The sequence below is a fragment of the Pseudophryne corroboree genome, chromosome 7, assembly GCF_028390025.1.
Source record: "Pseudophryne corroboree isolate aPseCor3 chromosome 7, aPseCor3.hap2, whole genome shotgun sequence".
NCBI classification, from domain to species: domain Eukaryota; kingdom Metazoa; phylum Chordata; class Amphibia; order Anura; family Myobatrachidae; genus Pseudophryne; species Pseudophryne corroboree.
Genome location: NC_086450.1, coordinates 246,308,296 through 246,335,945, shown reverse-complemented (window position 1 = coordinate 246,335,945; position 27,650 = coordinate 246,308,296). Strand labels below are relative to the sequence as shown.

General features: G+C 48.8%; 1 protein-coding gene across 4 annotated transcripts in view; it reads left to right on the top strand.

The window, feature by feature from the left end:
- CCDC14 (coiled-coil domain containing 14) overlaps positions 1-26,450 on the top strand; it is a 217,331-nt gene extending 190,881 nt beyond the window's left edge. For all 4 annotated transcript variants that reach the window (XM_063934068.1, XM_063934070.1, XM_063934069.1 and 1 more), the window contains one exon: positions 25,379-26,450. In XM_063934068.1, the coding sequence (XP_063790138.1) occupies positions 25,379-26,291 (913 nt within the window). In that variant the 3' untranslated portion in view covers positions 26,292-26,450. The remainder of the gene's footprint in view (positions 1-25,378) is intronic.
- Positions 26,451-27,650: the final 1,200 nt, after the last annotated feature.

Genomic DNA, 27,650 nt, shown 5'->3' with positions numbered 1-27,650 from the left:
TACCATAGTCCAGCGTTTCAAATTTTAACACCTCAGTCCCTTTTGAGTCTGTACTCAAACAACAACCATACACAGTAGACGTGGTAGAGAATGTGCTTTTCAACAAACCACTAGCCGTCGTCAACACAGGAGGAGTTGACACATCAGTGGCATGGCGGCCTTCCTGCCTATCTTTGCTCTTCCGTTGTGCGAGCATGTCCTCAACCATTTCATTTGACGCCTCAATAACAGACCTATGCAGTTCAATGGTTTTCCACCAATGCTTGTTTTTGTTTTTTGTTTTTTCAGGACACGTTTGCCTAAGTCAGCAGACAAAACGGCAGTGTTGTAGACCGCAATTCAGTCTCTCGTAGACTCAGCAGTTTTAATTCCAGAACACCGGTTCAGTGATTATATACCAATCTTTTTGTAGTACCAAAGCCGGACGGCTCAGTCATACCGATATTGAACCTAACAGGGCTCAATCGGTATGTCTCTTACTACAGATTCATGATGATTGGGTTGCGGTAAGACATAACCATTATCACTCAGGCACTGTCGCTTGGTCTCTCATCAGTGCCTCCGGTATTCACAAAAGCTTGTTTCTGGTGCGGGGTACACTGGGCTCCACAAGGATTCACATCGGGGGTGTAGAGTAGGATCTTGATCCGAGGCACCAACAGGCTCAAAGCTTTGACTGTTCCCAAGATGCACAGCGCCGTCGCCTCTATAACCCCGCCTCCGTGCACAGGAGCTCAGTTTGTAACTTGGTGCCATGCAGTAAGCAGGCACATAACAGGAGGGCTGCCTTTTGCAGCCTATTGGTAGCTTTTTTTTTTAACGAAAATCTAAAGAAGACTTCAGGACTGCAGCATGTAAAGTCGCAGACATTTCTGACTGCAGCTCCATCACCCCCAGCGGCGCTGTATACTCCCGCGCCCTGGTTGCCGGGTCACTGCAGCGGAGGCTCCGTTTTTTTTCCAGCGTCAGTCACACAGACTGCTGTCCTCCTGGATCGCGTGGCCTGTAAATGTTCCCGCCCCGGAGCTGCATTTCTCTCCCTCACTCCCTGTCAGCAGCCATCACAGACGGAGCTGAGCTGTTACTGGGACTGCTGGGGCAAATCCTCCTCTGTAAAGCCGCCTGATCGCCAGCGCTGTGTATTTTACAGGACACTTAAGTATTCTACCTGTCACTGGGACAGTGTTAATTAAGAAAGAGTGCATACATTCAGGGTTGTGTGGTACAAACACCCTGTGATATACATCCAGTATCTAATGTGCTTTGTTATATCTATTGTTGACACATATAGCCATACGGAGTGCTACTTTGTATTGCTAGTCCAGTGCAGTTTTATGGTCCATAATTTCTGCATGGTACTCTTGTGACTATATATGTGTGTGTGCGTGTAGCTGCTGCGTGGCTGCCTTATTGGATATTTCTTTTTCATCCACTATGGATATTTCACTCAACTCAGTGTGCTACTCCTATATTCCTATACCTGAGGTGGCTAAGTGTATCAGGTTTTTTCTTTATAATATAGGATTTGTTTCACAAGATATACTGTGTATTTTTACTTGTGATTTATAGTCACCCTGTATATATATCTCTTGAACTCCCAGTTTGTGCTGACACAGTCACACTTCACTGGGAGTTCTTGCTAGGTATATAGCTGCTAAGTCTTGTACCAGGTTGCCCGATATTGTGCACTTCAGTATGTCAGCTACACGTGGCAACAGAGCTGGGGCTTCTCCCACATTGCGTGGTGGTGATGTTGCAGACATGTTGGAGGAAAATATGGCAGCTGAGAGTTCAGGTTCAGGGGGTTCCTTACCCCCCAGTGGGTCTGTAGCACCGGGGGCATCACAGGACCCACCTTGGGCTACTTTTTCCACACTGTGAAATACGCTTGTAACTAAATTGGCGCCCCCTGTGGGATCATCTGTGCCAGTGCAGCAGTTTATGGTCCCTGCTATTAATCCGACATGGGCAGATCAAATCTCCACTCAGTTACAGCATTTGAACCGGTCATTGACTAAATCTAAGTGTCACTCTCGCCCGCCTATACTAAGTTTTTTAAAAGGGCCATTACCTCCTCCCAATCCACTGCTATCCCAGACACGTCCTCTGAGGAGGATGGTGCATATACTGATCCCACAGACACTGACTCAGATGTTTCTGATGGGGAAGGGAAATCATTGGTGGATGTCTCAGATTTGATTGAGGCAATTAGGCTCATCCTTCAGTTGTCTGATGATCCTGAGGCTGTCTCTAAAAAGCCGGATAGGTTTAAACGTAAGAAGGTGGTTAAACAAGTTTTACCTCATTCTGAACACCTGGTTGACATACGTCAGGAATCCTGGGAAGATCTGGAGACAAAATTCACACCGAATAAGAGACTGTTGGCTCGCTATCCTCTCTCTGCGGAGATGTGTAAGAATTGGGAAACTCTTCCGCCTGTAGATTCTCATGTGGCGCGCATGGTAGATTGATCTGAGAGTAACTACCGTCACCTCTCTGATGGAACCGACAGATAGACGTGTGGAGGGTTGTTTAAAAGCGATTTACACCCTAACGGGGGCTGTGCATCTGCCAACCATTGCAGCAACATGGGCTGCTGAAGCTGTTGAGGCGTGGGGACAGGAGCTTGAGGCGGAACTGCCTTCCAACGCATCTGAGCATGCTCGACAATGTATCTCATATATTACCACGGCTTCTCTGTACCTTAAGGAGGTGGCCTCCAATGCCGGGGTGCTAGCGGCCAAGGCTGCTACTACGTCCGTCTTGGCCAGACGTATCCTTTGGTTGAGATCCTGGTCGGTGGATCTGGATTCCAAGAAAACCCTGGAGGTGCTTCCTTTCAAGGGAGACATTCTCTTTGGAGAAGACCTCAATAAGATTGTGGCTGATCTGGCTATTGCTAAAACAGCTTGCCTACCTAGTACGGCTCCTTCTGCACAGAAGGCTAAAAGTACTTTCCCTCGGCCCTTTCGTCCTCAAGGTAAAGCAAAAGGTCAGGCGTACCCAAAGCAAGCTCGTGCTTCCAGACCTGCAAAGCCCAGACTGAAACTTGCCTGGGCTGCCCGTCAGCCTGCTTCCAAAACTGACAAGCCTGCCGCATGACTGGGCGGGCCTCCCTCTGGGGGTTCCCATGGTGGGGGGCCGACTTCTAGGTTTTGCCCAGGAATGGTTGAAGACCACTTCAGATACTTGGGTAAGAGAAGTCGTCACTCGAGGTTACACGATACCCTTCAAGAATCGTCCCCCCTCATCGATTTTGCCTGACAGATGAGCCTCTGAATTTGGCAAAAGCAAACACTTTGCACTCAGTGGTACGTTCCCTCCTGACTACAGGAGTGGTGGTACGGGTACCTCTGGCTCAGAGAGGCAAGGGGTACTATTCACCGCTGTTCCTTGTCCCAAAACCGAACGGGTCCTCGTGGCCCATTCTCAATCTGAAGTCCTTGAACAAGCATGTGCGGGTCTCCAAGTTTCATATGGTAACTCTGCGCTCTATTGTTCTGGCCTTGGAGCCTGGGGACTTTATTGTCTCCCTGGACATACAGGATACCTACCTGCATATTCCTATTGCGGTGTCTCATCAGCAGTACCTCAGGTTTGAAGTGGGTAACCTCCATTTCCAATTTCGGGCGTTACCCTTTGGTTTGACCACGGCTCCCTGAGTTTTCACCAAAGTAATGGCAGTCATGACGGCTACATTCCGCCGTCAAGGGGTCAGGATCCTACCGTACTTGGGACAATTTGTTGATCCTGGCAAATTCCCCAGAACTTCTCCTGTGTTATCTCGATCTGACAGTCCAGTGCATGAACGCCCACGGTTGGCTGATCAACTGGAAGAAATCCTCCCTGGTTCCTGCTCGGAGCATGTTACATCTGGGAGCATTATTGGACACTCACAACCAACGGTTGTTCTTGTCTCAGGAGACAGTCCTGAAGCTTCAGGACAGGATTCGATGCTTCCTATCTCGTCCGCAAGTGTCGATACATTCGGCAATGCAAGTACTAGATCTCATGGTGTCAGCTTTCGACATGGTGGAGTATGCTCAATTCCATTCTCGTCCTCTGCAGAAGTTAATTCTGACCAGCCTCACCGGATCAGATCTCGCATTCATCTCCTTGTCTCCGGAGGTCCGCCTGTCGCTGAGCTGGTGGCTTCAGGACCATCAATTGGGCAGGGGCCGTCCCTTCTGGATATCCAACTGGGTCCTTCTGACGACGGATGCCAGTCTGAGAGGACGGGGCGCGGTGTTGGAACAACACTCTCTTCAGGTTCGGTGCACCGAGGAGGAGTCTCTACTCCCGATTAAATATTCTGGAACTGTGGGCAGTGTTCAATGCGTTGACAATGGTCCAGCATCTAATACAGAACAGGCCTGTTCAAGTACAATCGGACAACGCCACCACGGTGGCGTACATAAACCATCAAGGCGGCACTCAAAGCCGCATGGCAATGAGGGAAGTATCACGGATTCTTCAGTGGGCGGAACACCATCTGCCGGCCATATCCGCAGTGTTCATTCCGGGGGTCCTCAACTGGGAAGCAGACTTTCTCAGTCGTCAGTACGTACACGCCGGATAATGGAGCCTCCATCCAGAGGTGTTTCAACTTCTCGTAGACAAGTGGGGCCTTCCAGATGTGGACCTGATGGCGTCTCGACTTACAATCACAATGTTCCAGTCTTCGGAGCAAGGACAAGGGATCCTCGAGCAGCGTTCGTGGATGCTCTGTCAATTCCATGGAACTTTCGCCTGCTGTACGTGTTCCCTCCGGTGTCACTCCTGCCCAGGGTAATACGGAAGTTCAAGCAAGAAGGAGGAAGCCTACTTCTGCTCGCTCCGGCGTGGCCCAGATGGCACTGGTTCTCCGATCTTCAGGGCCTCTCGCTAGATCGTCCCCTTCTACTTCCACAACGACCAGACCTCCTTGTTCAGGGCCCTTGTGTTTACCAGGATTTGGCCTGTCTGGCTTTGACGGCATAGCTCTTGAAGCTTCCGTCCTGAGGGCCAAGGGTTTTTCTGAGGCGGTCGTTCAAACTATGTTGAAGGCCGGCTTCTGCTCGGATTTACCATAGGGTCTGGAATACTTACTTTACTTGGTGTGCGTCTCACAATCATGATGTTTTCAAGTTTAGCTCAACCAAGCTGTTGGCCTTCCTGCAACAGGGCCTGGATTTAGGACTTCGTCTGGCCTCCCTCAAGGTTCACTTGTCGGTTTGGTTTCAGAGAAAGATTGCTACCCTTCCGGATGTTCATACATTCACTCAGGGCGTGTTGCGGATTCAACCTGCTTATGTACCTCCTGTGGCCCCTTGGGATCTTTCGGTGGTACTGGAGGCCTTGCAAGAGTATTCATTTGAACCTCTTGCCTCTGCTGACCTTAAGTGGCTTTCCCTTAAGGTGTTATTCTTGGTGGCTATTGCTTCAGCTAGAAGGGTGTCGTACTTGGGTGCCTTATCCTGTAAGTTTCCCCTTTTGATTTTTCCATCGTGACCGGGCGGTTCTTAGAACACGGCCAGGTTATTTACCCAAGGTGGTGTCTTCCTTCCACCTTAACCAGGAGACTGTGTTTTTGGCCTTTAATTCTCCTGTGTGGTCTACCAAAGAGTGGTCTTTGGATGTAGTACGGGCTCTCTGGTATGTATGCGAAGAGAACTTCCTCCGTTAGGAAATCTGATTCTCTTTTCGTGTTTGGTTTTCATAAACGTGGCTGGCATGCTTCCAAGCAGACTCTGGCCAGATGGATTAGAATGGTGATTGCACATGCTTATGTACAGGCTGGTCGTCTGGTTCCTGCTACCATCAAAGCCCATTCTACTCGGTCGGTTGGACCTTCTTGGGCGGCCCACTGTGGTGCGACCCTTGAACAATTGTGCAAGGCGGCTACGTGGTCCTCAGTGAACACGTTCATAAGGTTCTATACCTTTGATACTTCCGCCTCCCAGGATGCTTCCTTTGGATGCCGGGTTCTTGTGCCCGCTACAGTGCGTCCCCTCCCATAAGGAACTGCTTTAGGACATCCCCGATGTGAATCCTTGTGGAGCCCAGTGTACCCCGCAGCAGAAAACGAGATTTCTCATACGTCCTAGAGGATGCTGGGGATGCTTCCAGAACCATGGGGTATAGACGGGATCCGCAGGAGACATGGGAACTTTAAGACTTTAAATGGGGGTGAACTGGCTCCTCCCTCTATGCCCCTCCTCCAGACTCCAGTTAGATTCTGTGCCCAGGGAGACTGGTCACAAACAGGGGAGCTCTACTGAGTTTCTCTGAAAAAAGACTTACGTTAGGTTTTCTATGTTCAGGGAGCACTGCTGGCAACAGGCTCCCTGCTTCGAGGGACTGAGGGGAGAGAAGCAGACCTACTTCTGTGAGTTCAAAGGCTCTGCTTCTTAGGCTACTGGACACCATTAGCTCCAGAGGGTGCGATCACTTGGTACGCCTAGCTGCTCGTTCCCGGAGCCGCGCCGTCGCCCTCCCTTGCAGAGCCAGAAGAAAGAAGCCGGGTGAGTAAAAGAAGAAACGAAGATTTAAGTGACGGCAGAAGACTTCAGGTCCTGAGGTAGCGCGCTGCGCGCCATGCTCCCAAACACACAGCAGCACTGACAGGGGGGGGGGGGCGCCCTGGGCAGCATGGGGACCTGAAAGGACTGGCAAAAGTTATATGAAAAGTGCCTAGGCACTCAATATAGACCTCCGCCAGTATAAAAATGTTAAAATGAGCGGGACTGAAGTGCGCCGGTGAGGGGGCGTGGCTTAGTCCCCACAGCTCTGTCCAGCGCCATTTTCTCTTCACAGAAGCTGCAGAGACGCTAGCCCTGACCTCCACACTGCTGTACAAGTAACAGGGTGCAAAATGGGGGGGGGGGGGGCACAGTAGATTTGGTGCTATTATCTTTATTATAAAAGCGCTAGCAGGTCTGAGGCATTGTATGTAAAGTCTCAGTACTGGGTTGGGCGCTGGGTTGTGAGCTGGCAAACTCCCTCTGTGTCTTTCTAACAGGCTTTGCTGTGGGTCTGTCCCCTATAGCCCAGTGTGATTGTAGCTTTGGTACGTGTGTGTCGACATGTCTGAGGCGGAGTGCTCTTCCCAGGAGGAAGCCGGAATGGGGACAGAAAGGGAGGTGGGAGTGACCCTGTCGGCACCGCCGACTGCTGAGTGGGTAAATATGTTGAGTGTTTTGAATGCAAATGTGGCTCGGTTGACTAAGAGATTAGATAAATCAGAGTCTAAGAACCAGACATGGAGGAAATCCATGGAAGATGCATTGTCACAAGCTTCGGGGTCACAGAAACGTGCATTTACCCAGATAGCAGATACCGACAGAGACTCTGATTCCAGTGTCGACTATAGTGATGCCAGATTAAATCCTAAACTGGCTAAGAGCATTCAGTACATGATTGTGGCGATAAAAGACGTATTACATATCACGGAGGACCCTGCTGTTCCTGATACTAGGGTCTGTATGTAAAAAGGAAAGAAACTTGAGGTAACGTTTCCTCCCTCTCATGAACTGAACGCTCTTTTTCAAAAGGCTTGGGAAAATCCTGACAAGAAGGTACAGGTTCCCAAAAGAATTCCAGTGGCATATCCGTTCCCTTCTGGGAACAGGGAAAAGTGGAAGTCAACCCCCACAGTGGACAAAGCTCTATCGCTTCTGTCCAAGAAGGTGGCACTTCCGTCTCCGGACACGGCAGCCCTAAAGTATCCTGCGGATCGTAAGCAGGAAAATACACTAAAATCCATTTATGTCACTACAGGTTCGCTACTCAGGCCTGCCGTTGCTTCGGCATGGGTGAGTAGCGCTATTGAAAAATGGGCAGATAACTTGTCATCTGAGATAGATACCCTGGACAGGGATAACGTGCTTTTGACTCTGGGTCATATCAGGGACGCTGCAGCATATTTAAAAGAAGCTGCAAGGGATATTGGCCTTTTGGGATCAAGGGCCAATGCCATGGCTGTCTCGGCTACAAGGGCATTGTGGATTCATCAATGGAATGTTGATGCTGACTCGAAGAAGGCTATGGAGTCTCTACCGTTTAACGGTAGTGTCTTGTTTGGTGACGGCCTCACTGGCCTGGTATCTACGGCTACCGTGGGCAAGTCGTCATTTTTACCTTATGTTCCTGCGCAACAAAAGAAAACGCCCCACTATCAGATGCAGTCCTTTCGGCCCAATAAATACAAAAAAGGACGAGGATCCTCCTTTCTTGCTGCGAGAAGAAAGGGAAAAAGGTCACAGGCTGTGGCAAGTTCCCAAGAACAGAAGTCCTCTCCGGCTTCTACGAAATCCACCTCATGACGCTGGGGCTCCTCTGCGGGAGTCCGCACCAGTGGGGGCACATCTCAAACTCTTCAGTCAGGTCTGGGCTCGCTCGGCCCTGGATCCTTGGATATTAGAAATAGTGACCCAATGGTACAAATTTGTTTCAAGACGTGCCCCCTCACCGATTTTTCAAATCGGCCTTGCCAGCTTCTCTTCCAGAAAGGGAGGTGGTATGCGCTGTGATACTAAAGCTGTGTCAAAATCAAGTCATTGTCACTGGTCCCCCGTCACAACAGGGGGAGGTTTTTTATTCGAGTCTGTGCGTGGTACCAAGTCAGACCGATTCTGAACCTAAAATCCCTCAATTTCTTTCTAAAAAAATTAAAATTCAAGATGGAATCTCTCCGAGCAGTGATCTCCAGTCTGGAGGAAGGGGATTTTATTGTGTCGGTCGACATAAAGGATGCCTACTTACACGTTCCTATATATCCTCCACATCAGGCTTACCTGAGGTTTGCTGTTCAGGATTGTCATTACCAATTTCAGACGTTGCCGTTTGGTCTGTCCACGGCTCCGAGGATTTTCACCAAGGTTATGGTAGAAATGATGGTTTTCCTGCGCAAGCAGGGAATCACAATTATCCCGTACTTGGACGATCTCCTCATAAAGGCGAGATCCAAGGAGCAATTGCTGAAAAATGTTGCGCTCTCTCTGACGATTCTGCAATAACATGGTTGGCTCCTAAACTTGCCAAAATCACAATTGGTTCCGACAACACGGCTGTCGTTCCTGGGTATGATTCTGGATACAGAATTACAGAGAGTCTTTCTTCTAGTGGAAAAGGCTCTGGAAATACAGAACATGGTAAAACAGATTCTGAAACCGGCAAGAGTGTCGATTCTTCAATGCACTCGGTTGCTGGGGAAGATGGTGGCGGCCTACGAGGCCATTCAGTATGGCAAGTTCCATGCCAGGGTGTTTCAGTGGGACCTGTTGGACAAGTGGTCCGGGTCTCACCTGGACATGCATCGGAAAATAATCCTATCTTCCAGGACCAGGATCTCCCTTCTGTGGTGGCTGCACAGTTCTCACCTTCTGGAGGGACGCAGGTTTGGGATTCAGGATTGGATCCTGGTGACCACAGATGCAAGTCTCAGAGTCTGGGGAGCAGTCACACAGGGGAGAAATTTTCAGGGAAAATGGTCAAGCCAGGAAGCTTGTCTGCACATAAACATTCTGGAATTAAGGGCCATTTACAACAGCATTCTGCAAGCGGAACATCTTCTTCGCGGTCTGCCTGTCTTGATTCAGTCAGACAACTTAACAGCAGTGGCGTACATAAACCGCCTGGGCGGAACAAAGAGCAGAGCGGCAATGGCCGAGGCCACGAAGGTTCTTCGCTGGGTGGAAAGAAATGCAAGCCCTCTGTCAGCGGTCTTCATTCCAGGAGTCGACAACTGGGAAGCAGACTTCCTCAGCAGACACGATCTCCATCCAGGATAGTGGGGTCTTCATCAAGAGGTCTTTGCAGAAGTAACAAGTCGTTGGGGAATTCCTCAAATAGACATGATGGCGTCCCACCTCAACAAGAAACTTCAGAGATCTTGTTCCAGGTCAAGGGACCCTCAAGCGGTAGCGGTGGATGCCCTAGTGACACCGTGGGTGTTTACGTCGGTATATGTGTTCCCTCCACTTCCTCTCATTCCAAAGGTGATAAAGATAAGTAGAACAAGGGTTTAGGCGATACTCATTGTTCCAGATTGGCCAAGGAGGGCCTGGTATCCAGATCTTCAAGAATTACTCATAGGAGATCCCTGGCCTTTTCCTCTACGGGAGCACTTGTTACAGCAAGGACCGTGCGTGTATCAAGACTTACCGTGGCTGCGTTTGACGGCATGGCGGTTGAACGCCAAATCCTAGCCCAAAAGGGTATTCCCAGTGAAGTCATTCCCACACTTCTTCATGCTAGAAAAGAAGTAACGGCAAAGCATTACCACCGTATTTGGAGGAAATGTGTGTCTTGGTGTGAATCCAAGAAGGCTCCTACGGAAGAATTTCAGCTGGAGCGTTTGCTCCATTTTTTGCAAGCAGGTGTGGATGCGGGCCTAAAGTTGGGCTCTATTAAAGTACAAATTTCGGCTTTGTCAATCTTCTTTCAGAAAGAATTGGCCTCCCTTCCAGAAGTTCAGACCTTCGTGAAAGGCGTGCTGCACATCCAACCTCCATTTGTACCCCCTGTGGCACCATGGGATCTTAATGTGGTGTTGCTGTTCCTGCAATCTCATTGGTTTAAACCTTTACGTAAGGTTAAGCTAAAATTTCCTTACTTGGAAAGTAGTCATGTTGTTGGCCTTGGCATCCACAAGGCGGGTATCTGAGTTTTTGTGGTGCCGGTGGCTACTGATGCCTTGCCGGATTCGAAGTCTCTCGATGTGGTCAGAGCTTTGAAGATCTATGTCGCCAGAACGGCGCAGGAAAACAGAGGCTCTGTTTGTCCTGTGGGCTCCCAACAAGATTGGGGCTCCTGCATCCAAACAGGCTATTGCACGCTGGATCTGTAATACGATTGAGTAGGCTCATTCTACGGCAGGATTGCCGTTACCGAAATCGGTAAAAGCCCATTCTACCAGAAAGGTGGGCTCATCCTGGGTGGCTGCCCGAGGGATCTCGGCATTACAGCTTTGCCGAGCTGCTACTTGGTCGGGTTCAAACACCTTTGCGAAGTTTTACAAGTTTGATACCCTGGCTGAGGAGGACCTCTTGTTTGGTCAATCGGTGCTGCAGAGTCATCCGCACTCTCCCGCCCGTTCTATAGCTTTGGTATAAACCCCATGGTTCTTGAAGCATCCCCAGCATCCTCTAGGACGTATGAGAAAATAGGATTTTAATACCTACCGGTAAATCCTTTTCTCTTAGTCCGTAGAGGATGCGGAGTGTCCGCACAGGGACGGGCGCCATCTGCAGTACTTGTTTAATAGTTATTGCTTGTGTTACACTAAGGTTGTGTTTCGGTTATGGTCAGCCTGTTGCTGATTTTGTTCATGCCGTTGACTGGACTTTTTGCTAATGCCATGTTGTACGGCGTGTTTGTGGTGTGAGCTGGTGTGTATCTCACCCTTTGTTTAACAATAAATCGTTTCCTCGAAATGTCCGTCTCCCTGGGCACAGTTCCTATAACTGGAGTCTGGAGGAGGGGCATAGAGGGAGGTGCCAGTTCACACCCATTTAAAGTCTTAAAGTGCCCATGTCTCCTGCGGTTCCCGTCTATACCCCATGGTTCTTGAAGCATCCTCTACGGACTAAGAGAAAAGGATTTACCAGTAGATATTAAAATCCTATTTTATGGTAAGAACTTACCATTGTTAAATTTCTTTCTGCGAGGTACACTGAGCTCCACAAGGCGCCCACCCTGACGCACTTAGCTTCTTTGGGTTGGTATGGCATAGCCGCTGACGCCCTCTCCTGTGGTAAGTGTGTGTGGTGTACTTGGCTACGAGCGATTGTACTGCATTGGGCTGGTTAACGAAACTGAGTTCCTGTGCACGGAAGCGGGGTTATAGAGGAGGTGGCGCTGTGCATCTTGGGAACAGTCAAAGCTTTGAGCCTGTTGGTGCCTCGGATCAAGATCCTACTCTACACCCCCGATGTGAATCCTAGTGGAGCCCAGTGTACCTCGCAGAAAGAGATTTAACAACGGTAAGTTCTTACCATAAATCTCGTTTTTGATGGCATGCGGTTGTACTGGAATATCTTGTCTAAGATGAGTAGCTTTGTATACATTTGCTTTGTATGTTACACTTCACTTCATCCAGTGGCGTCCCAGCTATGACAAATCACTATGTCAAATGCCTACAGTTTTCCTATAGACTGGGTCAGGTTGGACATTCCAGTGTTTGTCCAAACCTGTGGTTCCTTGGGAAGGTGGATCAGTCTATGGCCTGCTAACTAGCCTCGGTATTAAGTTGGCTCCCTACCGCTCATCAGATCAGTAGGGCCTATACGGTCCTCTATGTATTTAGAACAATCCTAAAATCTGGCATGGATGATCTCTGGTATTTTGTGTCACAGACTATTCCTCAGTCTATTGCTTTCTCTTACGTCCTAGAGTATGCTGGGGTCCACATTGGTACCATGGGGTATAGACGGGTCCACTAGGAGCCATTGGCACTTTAAGAGTTTGAGAGTGTGGGCTGGCTTCTCCCTCTATGCCCCTCCTACCATACCCAGTTTTGAAAATGTGCCCGGAGGAGCTGGTCACAGCTAGGGGAGCTCTACAGAGCTTCTTTAGAAAAAGTTTATTTTAGAGTTTATTATTTTAAAGGGAGGCTGCTGGCAACAGCCTCCCTGCTTCGAGGGACTAAGGGGGGGGGGGAGTAGTGTCCGCCCTGCGGGGTCTGAGCCACTATCAGACACCGTGCTCCTGAGGGGATCGAATGTTCCCCGCCACAGGGGATCGCTCACCCCGGCAACATGCCGCCACCCCCTTACAGAGCCAGAAGATCAGAAGAGGCGAGATATGGCGGCATAAGGGTAGGAGCGCAGCTCTGAGCGACTGCGCTCCGGAAGGCTCAGCGGCACAGAGTGTTGGCGCTTTGAGGGGCATCCTGAGCCAGCGTCTTTTTACCCTACACTTCCCACAGACGCTAACCGGAGACTGAATCCCCAGCCTAGCGTCACAATCCTCTGTACACAGACGCTCAACAGGGGATGGAATCCCCCGCCGTGCGACGGAGTCCTCAAGCCAGTATAAAGATTTTGCGCGGGAAGATGCGCCATCTTCAAGGGGAAGAGGTTCTCCTCAGAGCGGACCCAGCAGCGTTAAGCGCCATTTTCCTGCCTGCTGTTTCTGTACACAGACGCTGACAGCTGTCCCTCCAAGTGACTCCAGCTATCCTGTGCGGTACCAGGGGGTTGTAGAAGGGGGGGAGGTGGTGAATTAGATCTGTGCAACTTTTACAATACACAGTAGGCGCTTATAAGGGGTGTGCTTTATATATAACAGCGCTGTGAGTGGGTTGGCTCTGATCTCTGTCTCTCTCTTGCCATTCTCAGGGGGGGAACTCTGTCTAACCTACCCTGTGTGTGTGGAGTGTTTGGGGTCTTCAGTCAGCTGTCATATGCAGCTGAGGACATAGCCTCTCAGGATGATATCATTCCATGTAATCAGGATTGCACTGTTGTAGCGCAGATACCAGCAAGGGAGCCAGAGTGGTTATCCTCTATCAAATCTATGATTTCTCAGATTTCTGCTAGGGTTGGTCAGAATGAATCTGCAACTCGGGTATTACAGAATTCTATGGCAGTTTGGTCTGGTTCCGTTACCTCAGGCCCCCTCCTCTGTGGGTTCCAACAAACATGCTCTTGCCCAGATCATGCAAGATGACACGGATACCGACTCTGACACGGCAGACTGTGATGGGGATGTGCTTAGGGGGGCCGCATCTCTTGCAAAAGGGGTGCAGTTGATGATAGAGGCTATTAGAGATGTGTTGAATATTGCTGACACAACACCTGAACAGGTTGAGGAGGCTTTCTTTACTGACAATAAGAAAGCCTCGCTAACTTTCCCTGCGTCCAAAGAATTATATGCTATATTTGAAAAACATGGGAAAATCCAGAGAAAAAATTCCAGATTCCTAGGAGGGTTCTGGTTGCTTTCCCCTTCCCTGAGGAGGATAGAAAGAAATGGGAAAACCCACCCATAGTGGACATGTCTGTATCCAGACTCTCAAAAAAAAGTGGTTTTGCCTGTCCCAGGATCAACCGCCTTAAAGGAGCCAGCTGATTGCAAGATTGATACTACGCTAAAATCCATATACACTACTTCAGGGACAATACTCCGTCCTACTATTGCCTGTGCATGGATTTCCAAAGCTATAGTAAAGTGGTCAGGCACGTTACTTGAGTATTTGGATACGTTAGATAAGAATGACATTGAATTGTTTCTCCGTAACATTCAGGATTCCGCAGGTTTTATGGTGGAATCCATAAAAGACCTGGGTTCAATGGCTGCAGGAATTTCTTCCATGTCTGTCTCAACTCGTCGAGGACTGTGGCTGCGCCAGTGGTCTGCCAACACGGAATCCAGGAGAGGTGTGGTGACCCTACCCTACACAAGTCAGGCTCTCTTTGGGGAAGCATTGGATGCGTGGATCTCCACTGCTACAGCGGGTAAGTCCCCTTTTCTTCCCTCAGCAGTTCCTGCTACGAAGAAACCTTTTTCTTCACCTGCATCTCAGTCATTTCGGGTTTCTAAACCAAGAAAGTCCAAACCGGCCAACACCTTCTTTAGAGGGGGCCGACCAAAGTCCAAGAAACCTGCTGCGGCAGGTTCCCAAGAACAGAAGCCTGCTTCAGGTGCGCCAAAGTCCTCCATATGACGGTGGACAGCGCAGCCTGGAGGTAGGGCCGGTGGGGGCGAGACTCATACATTTCAGTCACATCTGGGTGTCGTCCAGCCTGGGCCCCTGGCTACTAAATATTGTGTCCCAGGGGTACCGGCTAGGAATTTCAGGATCTCCCTTCTCATCGGTTCTTAACATCGGGCTTGCCAGCTTTGCCGGCAGACAGGGCTACCCTACAGGGAGCCATCTAGAAGTTGGTGGAGACACAGGTCATTGTACCAGTCCCCCCTCAAATGCAGAACACAGGTTACTATTCGAACCTTTTCATGGTACTGAAACCGGATGGTTCAGTCAGGCCCATTCTGAACTTAAAATCACTAAACCCCTTTCTGAGGGAGTTCAAGTTCAAAATGAAGTCTCTAAGGGCAGTGATATCGGGTCTGGAAGAGGGGGAATTCCTGGTATCCCTGGATATCAAGGATGCATACCTTCACATTCCGATTTTGCTGCCGCATCAAGCTCATCTCCGATTCGCTCTGTTGGACTGTCATTTTCAGTTCCAGGCCCTACCATTCGGCCTCTCCACAGCACCAAGGGTTTTCACCAAGGTGATGGCGGAAATGATGGTTCAACTCCGCAGGCCGGGGGTTAACATAATTCCGTATCTGGACGATCTGCTGATAAAGGCATCATCCAAGGAGAAGCTGCTTCAGTCAATAGCTCTCACGACCCAGCTTCTCAAGGAACATGGTTGGATCCTGAATATTCCAAAATCACATTTAGAACCAACCAGGAGGTTGTCCTTTCTGGGAATGATCCTCGACACGGAGGTGCAGAGGGTGTTTCTTCCAAAGGAAAAAGCGACATGATGGCCTCCCGTCTCAACAAGAAGCTTCAGAGGTATTGACCCGCAAGTAGTGGCGGTGGACGCCCTGGAAACTCTGTGGGTGTTTCCAGTCGGTGTACGTGTTTCCTCCACAAATCCCAAGGGTTCTAAAGCTCATACGGAGAGCAAGAGTTCAGGCTATCCTAATTGCCCCGGACTGGCCAAGAAGAGTTTGGTACGCAGATCTTTTGGATCTACTGCTGGAAGGTCCGAGGTCTCTTCCTCTTCAGGATGACCTGTTACAACAGGGACCGTTCGCTTATCAAGACTTACCTCGGCTACATTTGACGGCATGGAGGTTGAGCGACAAATATTAGCTCGGAAGGGCAAGGTAATTCCTACCCTGATACAGGCTAGGGAAGGAGTAACGTCTAAACCAGTGGTCTCCAACCTTAATTGGGGTGTGAGCTACTTTCGGAAAATAAAACCTCTGAAAGAGCTACCGCCTCTCCCAATGCGTGTGCATTCCTGCGAAAGTGGGTGTGGCCTCACAACTATAAGTAATGCCCCATCCTCCGCGTAGTGCCAGATACACAAATAATGCCTCCCAGCAGTGCCAGATAAACAAATAATGCCTCCCAGCAGTGCCAGATACACAAATAATGCCCCCCAGCAGTGCCAGATACACAAATAATGCCCCCCAGCAGTGCCAGATACAATTGCCCTAGCAGTGCCATTTAAAATGTATCTTGGTGTGAATCCAAGAAGTTTCCTACGGAGGAGTTTCAACTGGGACGGTTTCTGATCTTCCTGCAAGCAGGTGTGAATATGGGCCTGAGGTTGGGGTGCGGAAAGGTCCAGATTTCGGCCTTATCCATTTTCTTCCAGAAACAGCTGGCTTCCCTCCCTGAGGTTCAGACTTTTTTGAAAGGTGTTCTGCACATCCAGCCTCCCTGTGTGCAGCCTACAGTGCCATGGGATCTTAATGTGGTGTTGCAGTTCCTCCAATCTGATTGGTTCTAGCCTCTACAGGAGGTTGAAGTCCAAGTTTCTCACGTGGAAGGTGGTCACCTTGTTGGCCTTAGCTTCTGCTCAACGTGTGTCGGAGTTGGGGGCTTTGTCTTGTAAAAGCCCCTATTTGATCAATGAAGATAGAGCTGAACTTCGGACGCGTCAACAGTTCCTTCTGAAGGTGGTGTCGGCTTTTCATACCTATTGTGGTGCCAGTTGCTACTGACTCCTCAGTTCCATCAAAGTCCTTGGATGTTGTAAGGGCTCTGAAAATCTATGTGAAGAGGACTGCTCATCACAGAAAATCGGACTCTGTTTGTCCTGTATGATCCAAAGAAACTTGGGTGTCCTGCTTCTAAGCCGACGATCTCTCGCTGGATCAGGTTCACTATCCAACATGCATATTCTACCGTGTCCAAAATCTGTTAAAGCCCACTCTCCTTGTAAGGTGGGTTCTTTCTGGGCGGCTGCCCGGGGTGTCTCGGCTGTACAGCTTTGCCGAGCGGCTACTTGGTCTAGGTCGAACACGTTTACTAAGTTCTACAAGTTTGATAGTTTGGCCTCTGAGGACCTAAAGTTTGGTCAGTCTGTTCTGCAGGAGCCTCCACACTCTCCCTCCCGTTCTGGGAGCTTTGGTACATTCCCATGGTACTAATGTGGACCCCAGCATCCTCTAGGACGTAAGAGAAAATAGGATTTTAATTACCTACCGGTAAATCCTTTTCTCGTAGTCCGTAGAGGATGCTGGGCGCTCGCCCAGTGCTTCATTATCCTGCAGTGGTTACTTGGTTCAGTACTGCTTTGTTCTTAGCTAAGTACTGTGTTATAACTTGATTCAGTAATGTTATTCAGCCGTTGCTGTGTTTTCAAGCTTGTTTGCTTGGTTTGCCTTATTTGTGTGAGCTGGTGTGAATCTCACCACTATCTATGTAGAATCCTTCTCTCGAAGTTATCCGTCTCCTCGGGCACAGTTTCTAGACTGAGTCTGGTAGGAGGGGCATAGAGGGAGCCCACACTCTCAAACTCTTAAAGTGCCAGTGGCTCCTAGTGGACCCGTCTATACCCCATGGTGCTAATGTGGACCCCAGCATCCTCCACGGACTACAAGAAAAGGATTTACCAGTAGGTGATTAAAATCCTATTTCTCTAACGTCCTAGTGGATGCTGGGACTCCGTCAGGACCATGGGGAATAGCGGGCTCCGCAGGAGACAGGGCACATCTAAATAAAGCTTTTAGGATCACATGGTGCGTACTGGCTCCTCCCCCTATGACCCTCCTCCAAGCCTCAGTTAGGTTTTTGTGCCCGTCCGAGAAGGGTGCAATCTAGGTGGCTCTCCTAAAGAGCTGCTTAGAAAAAGTTTTTTTTAGGTTTAAATCTCAGTGAATCCTGCTGGCAACAGGATCACTGCATCGAGGGACTTAGGGGAGAGATTTCCAACTCACCTGCGTGCAGGATGGATTGGAGTCTTAGGCTACTGGACACTTAGCTCCAGAGGGAGTCGGAACACAGGTCCTCCTGGGGTTCGTCCCGGAGCCGCGCCGCCGATCCCCCTTACAGACGCTGAAGACGGAGGTCCGGAAAGCAGGCGGCAGAAGACTCCTCAGTCTTCATGAAGGTAGCGCACAGCACTGCAGCTGTGCGCCATTGTTGCTACACGTCTCACTGATTCAGTCACGGAGGGTGCAGGGCGCTGCTGGGGGCGCCCTGGGCAGCAATATTAAATACCTTTAGTGGCAAAATAAATACATCACATATAGCCATTAAGGCTATATGTATGTATTTAACCCAGGCCAGTTTTCTTAAAACCCGGGAGAAAAGCCCGCCGGAAAAGGGGCGGAGCTTATTCTCCTCAGCACTCAGCGCCATTTTCCTGCTCAGCTCCGCTGGTGAGGAAGGCTCCCAGGACTCTCCCCTGCACTGCACTACAGAAACAGGGTAACAAAGAGAAGGGGGGCATAATTTGGCGATATTGATATATTAAAAGCGCTTATATCAAAAACAACACCTTCTAGGGTTGTTTATATACATTTATAGCGTTTTTGGTGTGTGCTGGCAAACTCTCCCTCTGTCTCCCCAAAGGGCTAAGAGGGTCCTGTCTTCGATTAGAGCATTCCCTGTGTGGCTGCTGTGTGTCGGTACGTGTGTGTCGACATGTATGAGGACGATGTTGGTGTGGAGGCAGAGCAATTGCCGGTAATGGTGATGTCACCCCCTAGGGAGTCGACACCGGAATGGATGGCTTTAGTTATGGAATTACGTGATAATGTTAGCACATTACAAAAGTCAGTTGACGAAATGAGACGGCCGGAAAACCAGTTAGTACCGGCTCAGGCGTCTCAGACACCGTCAGGGGCTGTAAAACGTCCCTTACCTCAGTCAGTCGACACGGGTACCGACACAGATGAATCTAGTGTCGACGGTGAAGAAACAAACGTATTTTCCAATAGGGCCACACGTTATATGATCACGGCAATGAAGGAGGCTTTGCAGATCTCTGATACTGCTGGTACCTCAAAAAGGGGTATTATGTGGGGGGTGAAAAAACTACCTGTAGCTTTTCCAGAATCAGAGGAATTGAATGACGTGTGTGACGAAGCGTGGGTTAACCCAGATAGAAAACTGCTAATTTCCAAGAAGTTATTGGCATTATACCCTTTCCCACCAGAGGTTAGGGCGCGCTGGGAAACACCCCCTAGGGTGGATAAGGCGCTCACACGTTTATCAAAGCAAGTGGCGTTGCCGTCTCCTGATACGGCCGCCCTCAAGGATCCAGCAGATAGGAGGCTGGAAACTACACTGAAGAGTATATACACACATACTGGTGTTATACTGCGACCGGCAATAGCCTCAGCCTGGATGTGCAGTGCTGGGGTAGTGTGGTTGGATTCTCTGACTGAAAATATTGATACCCTGGATAGGGACAGTATTTTATTGACTCTAGAGCAATTAAAGGATGCTTTTCTTTATATGCGAGATGCTCAGAGGGATATTTGTACTCTAGCATCAAGAGTAAGCGCGATGTCCATATCTGCCAGAAGAAGTTTATGGACGCGACAGTGGTCAGGTGATGCGGATTCCAAAAGGCATATGGAAGTATTGCCATATAAAGGAGAGGAATTATTTGGGGTCGGTCTTTCGGACCTGGTGGCCACGGCAACTGCCGGCAAATCCACTTTTTTACCTCAGACCCCCTCCCAACAGAAAAAGACACCGTCTTTTCAGCCGCAGTCCTTTCGCTCCTATAAAAACAAGCGACCAAAAGGACAGTCTTATCTGCCGCGAGGCAGAGGAAAGGGTAAGAGAGGGCAGCAAGCAGCCCCTGCCCAGGACCAGAAGCCCGCCCCGGGTTCTACAAAGCCATCAGCATGACGCTGGGGCTTTACAAGCGGACTCAGGAGCGGTGGGGGGTCGACTCAAGATTTTCAGCAATCAGTGGGCTCGCTCACAAGTGGACCCGTGGATCCTGCAGATAATATCTCAGGGTTACATGTTGAAGTTCGAAAGGTCTCCCCCTCGCCGGTTCCTAAAGTCTGCTTTACCAACGTCTCCCTCAGAAAGGACGTCGGTTTTGGAAGCCATTCACAAGCTGTATTCTCAGCAGGTGATAGTCAAGGTACCCCTCCTACAACAGGGACAGGGGTATTATTCCACACTATTTGTGGTACCGAAGCCGGACGGTTCGGTAAGACCTATTCTAAACCTGAAATCCTTGAACCTGTACATACAGAAATTCAAGTTCAAGATGGAGTCACTCAGAGCAGTGATGGCGAATCTGAAAGAAGGGGACTTCATGGTGTCCCTGGACATAAAAGATGCTTATCTGCATGTCCCAATTTACCCCTCACACCAAGGGTATCTCAGGTTCATGATACAAGACTGTCATTATCAGTTTCAAACGCTGCCGTTTGGTTTGTCCACGGGTCTTTACCAAGGTAATGACCGAAATGATGGTTCTTCTACGAAGAAAAGGCGTATTAATTATCCCTTACTTGGACGATCTCCTGATAAGGGCAAAGTCCAGAGAACAGCTGGAAGTCGGTGTAGCACTAACCCAGGTAGTGCTTCAGCAACACGGGTGGATTCTGAATCTTCCAAAATCTCAATTGACCCCGACAACTCGTCTGCTGTTCTTGGGAATGATTCTGGACACGGTTCAGAAAAAGGTGTTTCTCCCGGAGGAGAAAGCAAGGGAGTTATCCGAACTTGTCAGGAACCTCCTAAAACCAGGAACTGTGTCAGTACATCAATGCACAAGAGTCCTGGGAAAGATGGTGGCTTCTTACGAAGCGATTCCATTCGGCAGATTCCATGCACGGACATTTCAGTGGGATCTGCTGGACAAATGGTCCGGATCGCATCTGCACATGCATCAGCGGATAACACTGTCACCAAGAACAAGGTTGTCTCTCCTGTGGTGGTTGCAGAGTGCCCATCTGTTAGAGGGCCGCAGATTCGGCATACAGGACTGGGTCCTGGTGACTACGGATGCCAGCCTACGAGGCTGGGGAGCAGTCACACAGGGAAGAAACTTCCAGGGCGTGTGGTCAAACCTGGAGACGTCCCTTCGCATAAATATACTGGAGCTAAGAGCGATCTACAATGCTCTAAGCCTGGCAAAATCGCTGCTTCAGGGTCAGCCGGTGTTGATCCAGTCGGACAACATCACGGCAGTCGCCCACGTAAACCGACAAGGCGGCACGAGAAGCAGAAGAGCAATGACAGAAGCTGCAAGGATTCTGCGCTGGGCGGAGAATCATGTCATAGCACTGTCAGCAGTGTTCATCCCGGGAGTGGACAACTGGGAAGCAGACTTCCTCAGCAGACACGACCTTCACCCGGGAGAGTGGGGACTTCATCCAGAAGTCTTCCACATGATTGTGAACCGTTGGGAAAAACCAAAGGTGGACATGATGGCGTCTCGCCTCAACAAAAAATTGGACAGATATTGCGCCAGGTCAAGAGACCCTCAGGCAATAGCTGTGGACGCTCTGGTAACACCGTGGGTGTACCAGTCAGTGTATGTGTTCCCTCCTCTGCCTCTCATACCAAAGGTACTGAGAATTATACGGAAAAGAGGAGTAAGAACAATACTGGTGGCTCCGGACTGGCCAAGAAGAACTTGGTATCCGGAACTTCAAGAGATGCTCACGGAGGATCCGTGGCCTCTACCTCTAAGAAGGGATCTGCTTCAGCAGGGACCTTGTATGTTCCAAGACTTACCGCGTCTGCGTTTGACGGCATGGCGGTTGAACGCCGGATTCTAAAAGAAAAGGGCATTCCAGAGGAAGTTATTCCTACCTTGATTAAGGCTAGAAAGGAAGTGACTGTACAACATTATCACCGCATTTGGCGGAAATATGTTGCGTGGTGTGAGGCCAAGAAGGCTCCAACGGAAGAATTTCAATTGGGTCGATTCTTACATTTCCTGCAAGCAGGATTGTCTATGGGCCTAAAATTGGGGTCCATTAAAGTTCAAATTTCGGCCTTATCAATCTTCTTCCAGAAGGAATTGTCATCAGTGCCTGAAGTACAAACTTTTGTCAAAGGTGTACTACATATACAACCCCCAATAGTGCCTCCAGTGGCACCGTGGGATTTGAACGTAGTTTTGAATTTTCTCAAATCTCATTGGTTTGAGCCTCTAAAATCGGTAGATTTAAAATACCTTACATGGAAGGTAACCATGCTATTGGCCCTGGCTTCAGCCAGGAGAGTTTCAGAGTTGGCGGCTTTATCATACAAAAGCCCATATCTGATTTTCCATTCGGACAGGGCAGAACTGCGGACACGTCCTCATTTTCTCCCTAAGGTGGTTTCGGCTTTTCACTTGAACCAGCCTATTGTGGTGCCTGCGGCTACTAGCGACTTGGAGGACTCCAAGTTACTGGACGTTGTCAGAGCATTAAAAATATATATTTCAAGGACAGCTGGAGTCAGAAAATCTGACTCGTTGTTTATATTGTATGCACCCAACAAGATGGGTGCTCCTGCGTCTAAACAGACGATTGCACGTTGGATCTGTAGCACAATCCAACTTGCACATTCTGTGGCAGGCCTGCCACAGCCTAAATCTGTAAAGGCCCACTCCACAAGGAAAGTGGGCTCATCTTGGGCGGCTGCCCGAGGGGTCTCGGCATTACAACTTTGCCGAGCAGCTACGTGGTCAGGGCAGAACACGTTTGTAAAATTTTACAAATTTGATACTCTGGCTAAGGAGGACCTGGAGTTCTCTCATTCGGTGCTGCAGAGTCATCCGCACTCTCCCGCCCGTTTGGGAGCTTTGGTATAATCCCCATGGTCCTGACGGAGTCCCAGCATCCACTAGGACGTTAGAGAAAATAAGAATTTACTTACCGATAATTCTATTTCTCATAGTCCGTAGTGGATGCTGGGCGCCCATCCCAAGTGCGGATTGTCTGCAATACTTGTACATAGTTATTGTTACAAAGATCGGGTTATTACTATTGTTGTGAGCCATCTTTTCAGAGGCTACTTCGTTTTTTGTTATCATACTGTTAACTGGGTTCAGATCACAAGTTGTACGGTGTGATTGGTGTGGCTGGTATGAGTCTTACCCGGGATTCAAGATCCTTCCTTATTGTGTACGCTCGTCCGGGCACAGTACCTAACTGAGGCTTGGAGGAGGGTCATAGGGGGAGGAGCCAGTACGCACCATGTGATCCTAAAAGCTTTATTTAGATGTGCCCTGTCTCCTGCGGAGCCCGCTATTCCCCATGGTCCTGACGGAGTCCCAGCATCCACTACGGACTATGAGAAATAGAATTATCGGTAAGTAAATTCTTATTTTTTGAGGCGTTGGACTTTGTATCAGGGTACTGTGCGACTGCAAAACTCCCATTTTCTTTTCTAGGAGTGTCCACACAGACTTGCTCTACTGGGATTATGTCCTGTCTAGGATAAGAGTTTATGGGGATCAGCAAACTCGTTGTTTACTAACGGTCGTAAGGCTGGATAGGTCCTGCTTCAGGACACAGCAGAGGGGTTCTTCTGGTGGATACATTTCCTGAATGTTTCCACTTGGGTACTTCTTTCCACCAGTCCCTGCTTCTGACAGGTCTTCACATGCTACGGCAGTAGACGGATTAGCCATTCTGGAGTCACCATATTGGCCTTGCAGGGCATGGTACGTAGCCCTCTGCAGCCTGTCTATGGGGGTCATTCCGAGTTGATCGTAGCTGTGCTTAATTTAGCACAGCTACGACCATCTTCCCTGACATGCGGGGGGACGCCCAGCACAGGGCAAGTCCGCCCCGCATGTCAGTGCCGCAACCCCCGCACAAATACAAAAGCATCGCACAGCGATGGCCGGACTGCTCACCCTAAACGGCGGCTTAATGCCGCCATTCAGCCCCCTCCCGCCCAGCGACCGCCTTTGTCTCAGAGGTGATCGCTTGGCAAAGAAAGCCGCTATGCGCCGGCGCATGCGCAGTTCCGACCCGATCGCTTTATTCCAGATCCGTTCCAGTCCCGGTGTCTCCTTTACTTAGTTGACAGAGGTGTTTCAGATGCAGTGATCGGTTCCATGCTATGTGCTCGGAAATTGGATTTGACCGAAGGCATAATACAGGGTCTGGGGAGACTACTTAACCTGGTGTGTTCGGCAGAAATTAAAGCCAGAGGTTTTCAGTGTTGTGAAGATTTTATCTTTCTTACAGATTAGATATGTTCCTTTGTCTGACATCCCTGAAAGTCAGGGTTTCTGCACTTTTCAGTTTCTATTTAGAGATGTTTTGTGACTATGCCAGCTATTCGGATCTTTTCTTCAGGAAGTTCTCCATATTCAGCCACTGTTTGTGACTCCAGTAGAGCTCTGGGATTTGGTATTAGTACCTTGGGTTCTGCAGTTTTAAGGCTTACCCAGTCTTTCCTTCCAAACGTGGTCTCCAAGTTTCATATTAATCCATAGCTTGTGGTTCTCTTTTCTGGGTGATGGAGATTCCCTAATATCCCTCTAGTTCTGTGACATTGTATGAGCTCTCTTCAATTATGTGGATAGGTCTTTGACTGTTTGGCACTCTATGGGGGAGATTCAAATGTTTGAAAAGTCGGTTGGGTGTCTGTTTCTTTCCTATTAGATGGGGAAAAACAGACACCCAACTGACTTTTCAAACATTTGAATCTCTCCCTTTATGTCCTATATTTGATGCTCAAAAGAGGTTGGTCTGCTGCCATTGTTTGATGGATTCGGGAAGTCACTTTTGTTCAGTTCTACTGGTTTGACTCCTTAACCTCCAGGGACATTGGTTTTGGATTAAGGGTGCTTCATTCAGCTCGGGAAAGTTTATAGTGAGTATATTTTGGACGTCCCCATAGTAACTCCAGTGTCCCCTATGGCTGAAGAGAAAACAAGATTTTGGTTCTTACCTCCTAAATCTATTTCTCTGATGCCACGGACGACAATGGCTCCAGGTTTTCTTTGGCTGTGTTTGGGTTTTGGGTTATACCAGGTCACATCACCCACACTTGTAGATGTTTTTGTTTGCCTGGTCTTTCCTCCTCCTTCTCTTCACTCATCTGCCTTCAGGCCTTTGCTAGACTAAAACTGTCTGGCCTGGGAAGGGGGTGTGGTATGGGGAGGAGGAGCCTAAGCTGTCCTGAAAGTTAAATTCTTAGTGCCCAGACTCCTTTAGCACCAATTATTTACCTCATGGTGTGTCCAATGAGGATATGCTAGTGTAATCATCGTTCCCTGCTTTAAGAGGCTTATTTAGTAACCTGTTGCAAGCTGCACACATGGTGTAAACACGGCAACCAGTCTGATATGTTTTCATTAAACCTGCACTGGAATAAAGCAGAATCTAAATAGTTGCTGTGCGTTATCTTTATTACATTGTATTGTTTAATATTCTTGTCTGTAATTGAACCTAATTCTACAGGCTGGATTCTGATGTGTTTTTGCCGTTACAGGACTCTGCAAGCCAGTATGGCCAAACTGCTGTGCGACTTCGGCAAGGGAACCGCAAGGCCTAAACGTGAGCAGAATTTGACGCAGTCCATGCTGGACAGTTATGAAAAACAGCTCCAGCATGACAATTGTCCAGCCAGCACTTCTATAATGAACTATCTGCAGCGATTAGAGTCTGACCAAGTGTTTACAAGCACCGATAGACCTCTTCCCGTTAAAACAGGCCAAATACAGTACAGTAATGGGGTAACATCTGACCCCAGTGATTTCACAGTAGAAAAAGTTCACATTTGTAATCAGAGTTCTGAGAAGACTCAGATCCCAGTAACTCCTTGTAACCTCCAAAAACACAGGCTGGAATTAGGGAGTGAATCTTGTTATTTAACTAGTGACGAATACAAGCCAGATGAGACTACATATCTACCCATGGCAAGCAGCCCTCATAACGTAAACTTTGTTTCACCGCGAAGAAGGATGTGTACCCCACCTAAGGTTTGTAATCTGCAAAGAGACAGTGAGACTGCATATAGTAATAGAGCATTTAGTACTTTGGAAAATTACCCTGAGGTCCCAAAGGCTTCAACAAATATCTCAGACGCATTAGATCAAATCACCAACATTCAACCTGCAATCCTGACCATTGAACCATGCATCAAAACTGCCTCTCTGTCTAAAGACTATGTTCAGACGTATCCACCTATCCTGCAGCAGGCGAGTACCTTGGAGGTCATCGATAACCATCCAACTGACCACTCAGCGTTAGACTTAAGGACCGAACAGTCAGAATGGACAATTTCCTCCTTCTCCACCTTTACATCACACGATGAGCAGGATTTTAGAAATGGCCTTGCTGCTTTGGATGCTAATATCGCTAAACTGCAGCAGACTTTACAGATTGGTATTGTTAAAAAGTAGTGCTTTGCAGTATGCAAACCATGTGTGTTAATGTTTAAATTATTTTATAACAAGATAATTATGTATGTCTTCTACAAATGGAATTTAGTTGTAAAATGAAAATTGGGATTGATTGCTGCTTTGAAGTATTCTCTTATGAATAAATATACTTTGCTTTTATATTGCTATTGACTGCTTCTGCATATTTAGGTTTAGATAATAAGAACCTTGTCCATCAACTTTTTAAGACCAATTGCTATAGGAATATAACAATCCTAACATAAGCTTTTTGTATACCACTAGACCAGAGACAGTCAAAACGTCGTTCGCGATCTACCAGTAGATCGCGGAGCTCTTGCTGGTAGATTGTGATCCAAGTGTGACTTGCCGCCTGAGTCCGTAGCGTTCCCAATGATGCATTGCGCGGGTGACAGCATGACATCAGCTGGGCACGTGCGCAATGCACGATTGGGAATGCGATGTGAGGAGCCTGTGCACCTGCTGGATCTGGTTTGATCCAGTCAGCATCGGCGGCAGCAGGACAGCAGCAGCGGCGGGAAGCGGGAGCAGGCACGTGACAGCTGGGAGCCAATGTGTAATTTCTTCTGAGACCGTCATTACACCCTGTGCAGCAAGACTACGCCCCTTTGTTATACCATGCCCCCTTTTTTGTTATACCACGCCCCTTTTCTCATACGTCCTAGAGGATACTGGGGTCCACATTAGTACCATGAGGTATAAACGGGTCCACTAGGAGCCATGGGCACTTTAAGAGTTTTATAGTGTGGGTTTGCTCCTCCCTCTATGCCCCTCCTACCAGATTCAGTTTATAAAATGTGCCCGGTGGAGCCAGTCACAGCTAGGGGAGCTCCTGAGGAGTTTTTCTAGTGTTATTATTTTGAGTTTGTTATTTTACAGGAGGCTGGGGGGGGGGGAACTTTCAGGGAAAATGCCAGGAAGTCATCCTTCCAATAACCATTCTGGAACTAAGGGCCATATACAAGGCTCTTCTACAAGTGGCATATCTTCTTCAAGATCAAGCCATTCAAGTTCAGTTGGACAATGTAATGGTGGTGTACTACATAAACCGACAGGGCGGAATGAAGAGCAGAGCTGCAATGTCAGAGGTAACAAGGATTCTTCTCTGGCAGAGAGACACGCAGTGGTGCTGTCGGCAATCTTCATTCCGGGAGTAGACAACTGGGAAGCAGACTTCCTCAGCAAACACAATTTCCATCTAGGAGAGTGGGGCCTCCATCCAGAGGTGTTTGCGGAGGTGACAAGCCGGTGGGGAATACCTTGGGATAGACATGATGGCCTCTCTTCTCAACTAGAAGCTCCGGCGGTACTGTTCCAGGTCGAGAGACCCACAAGCAGTGG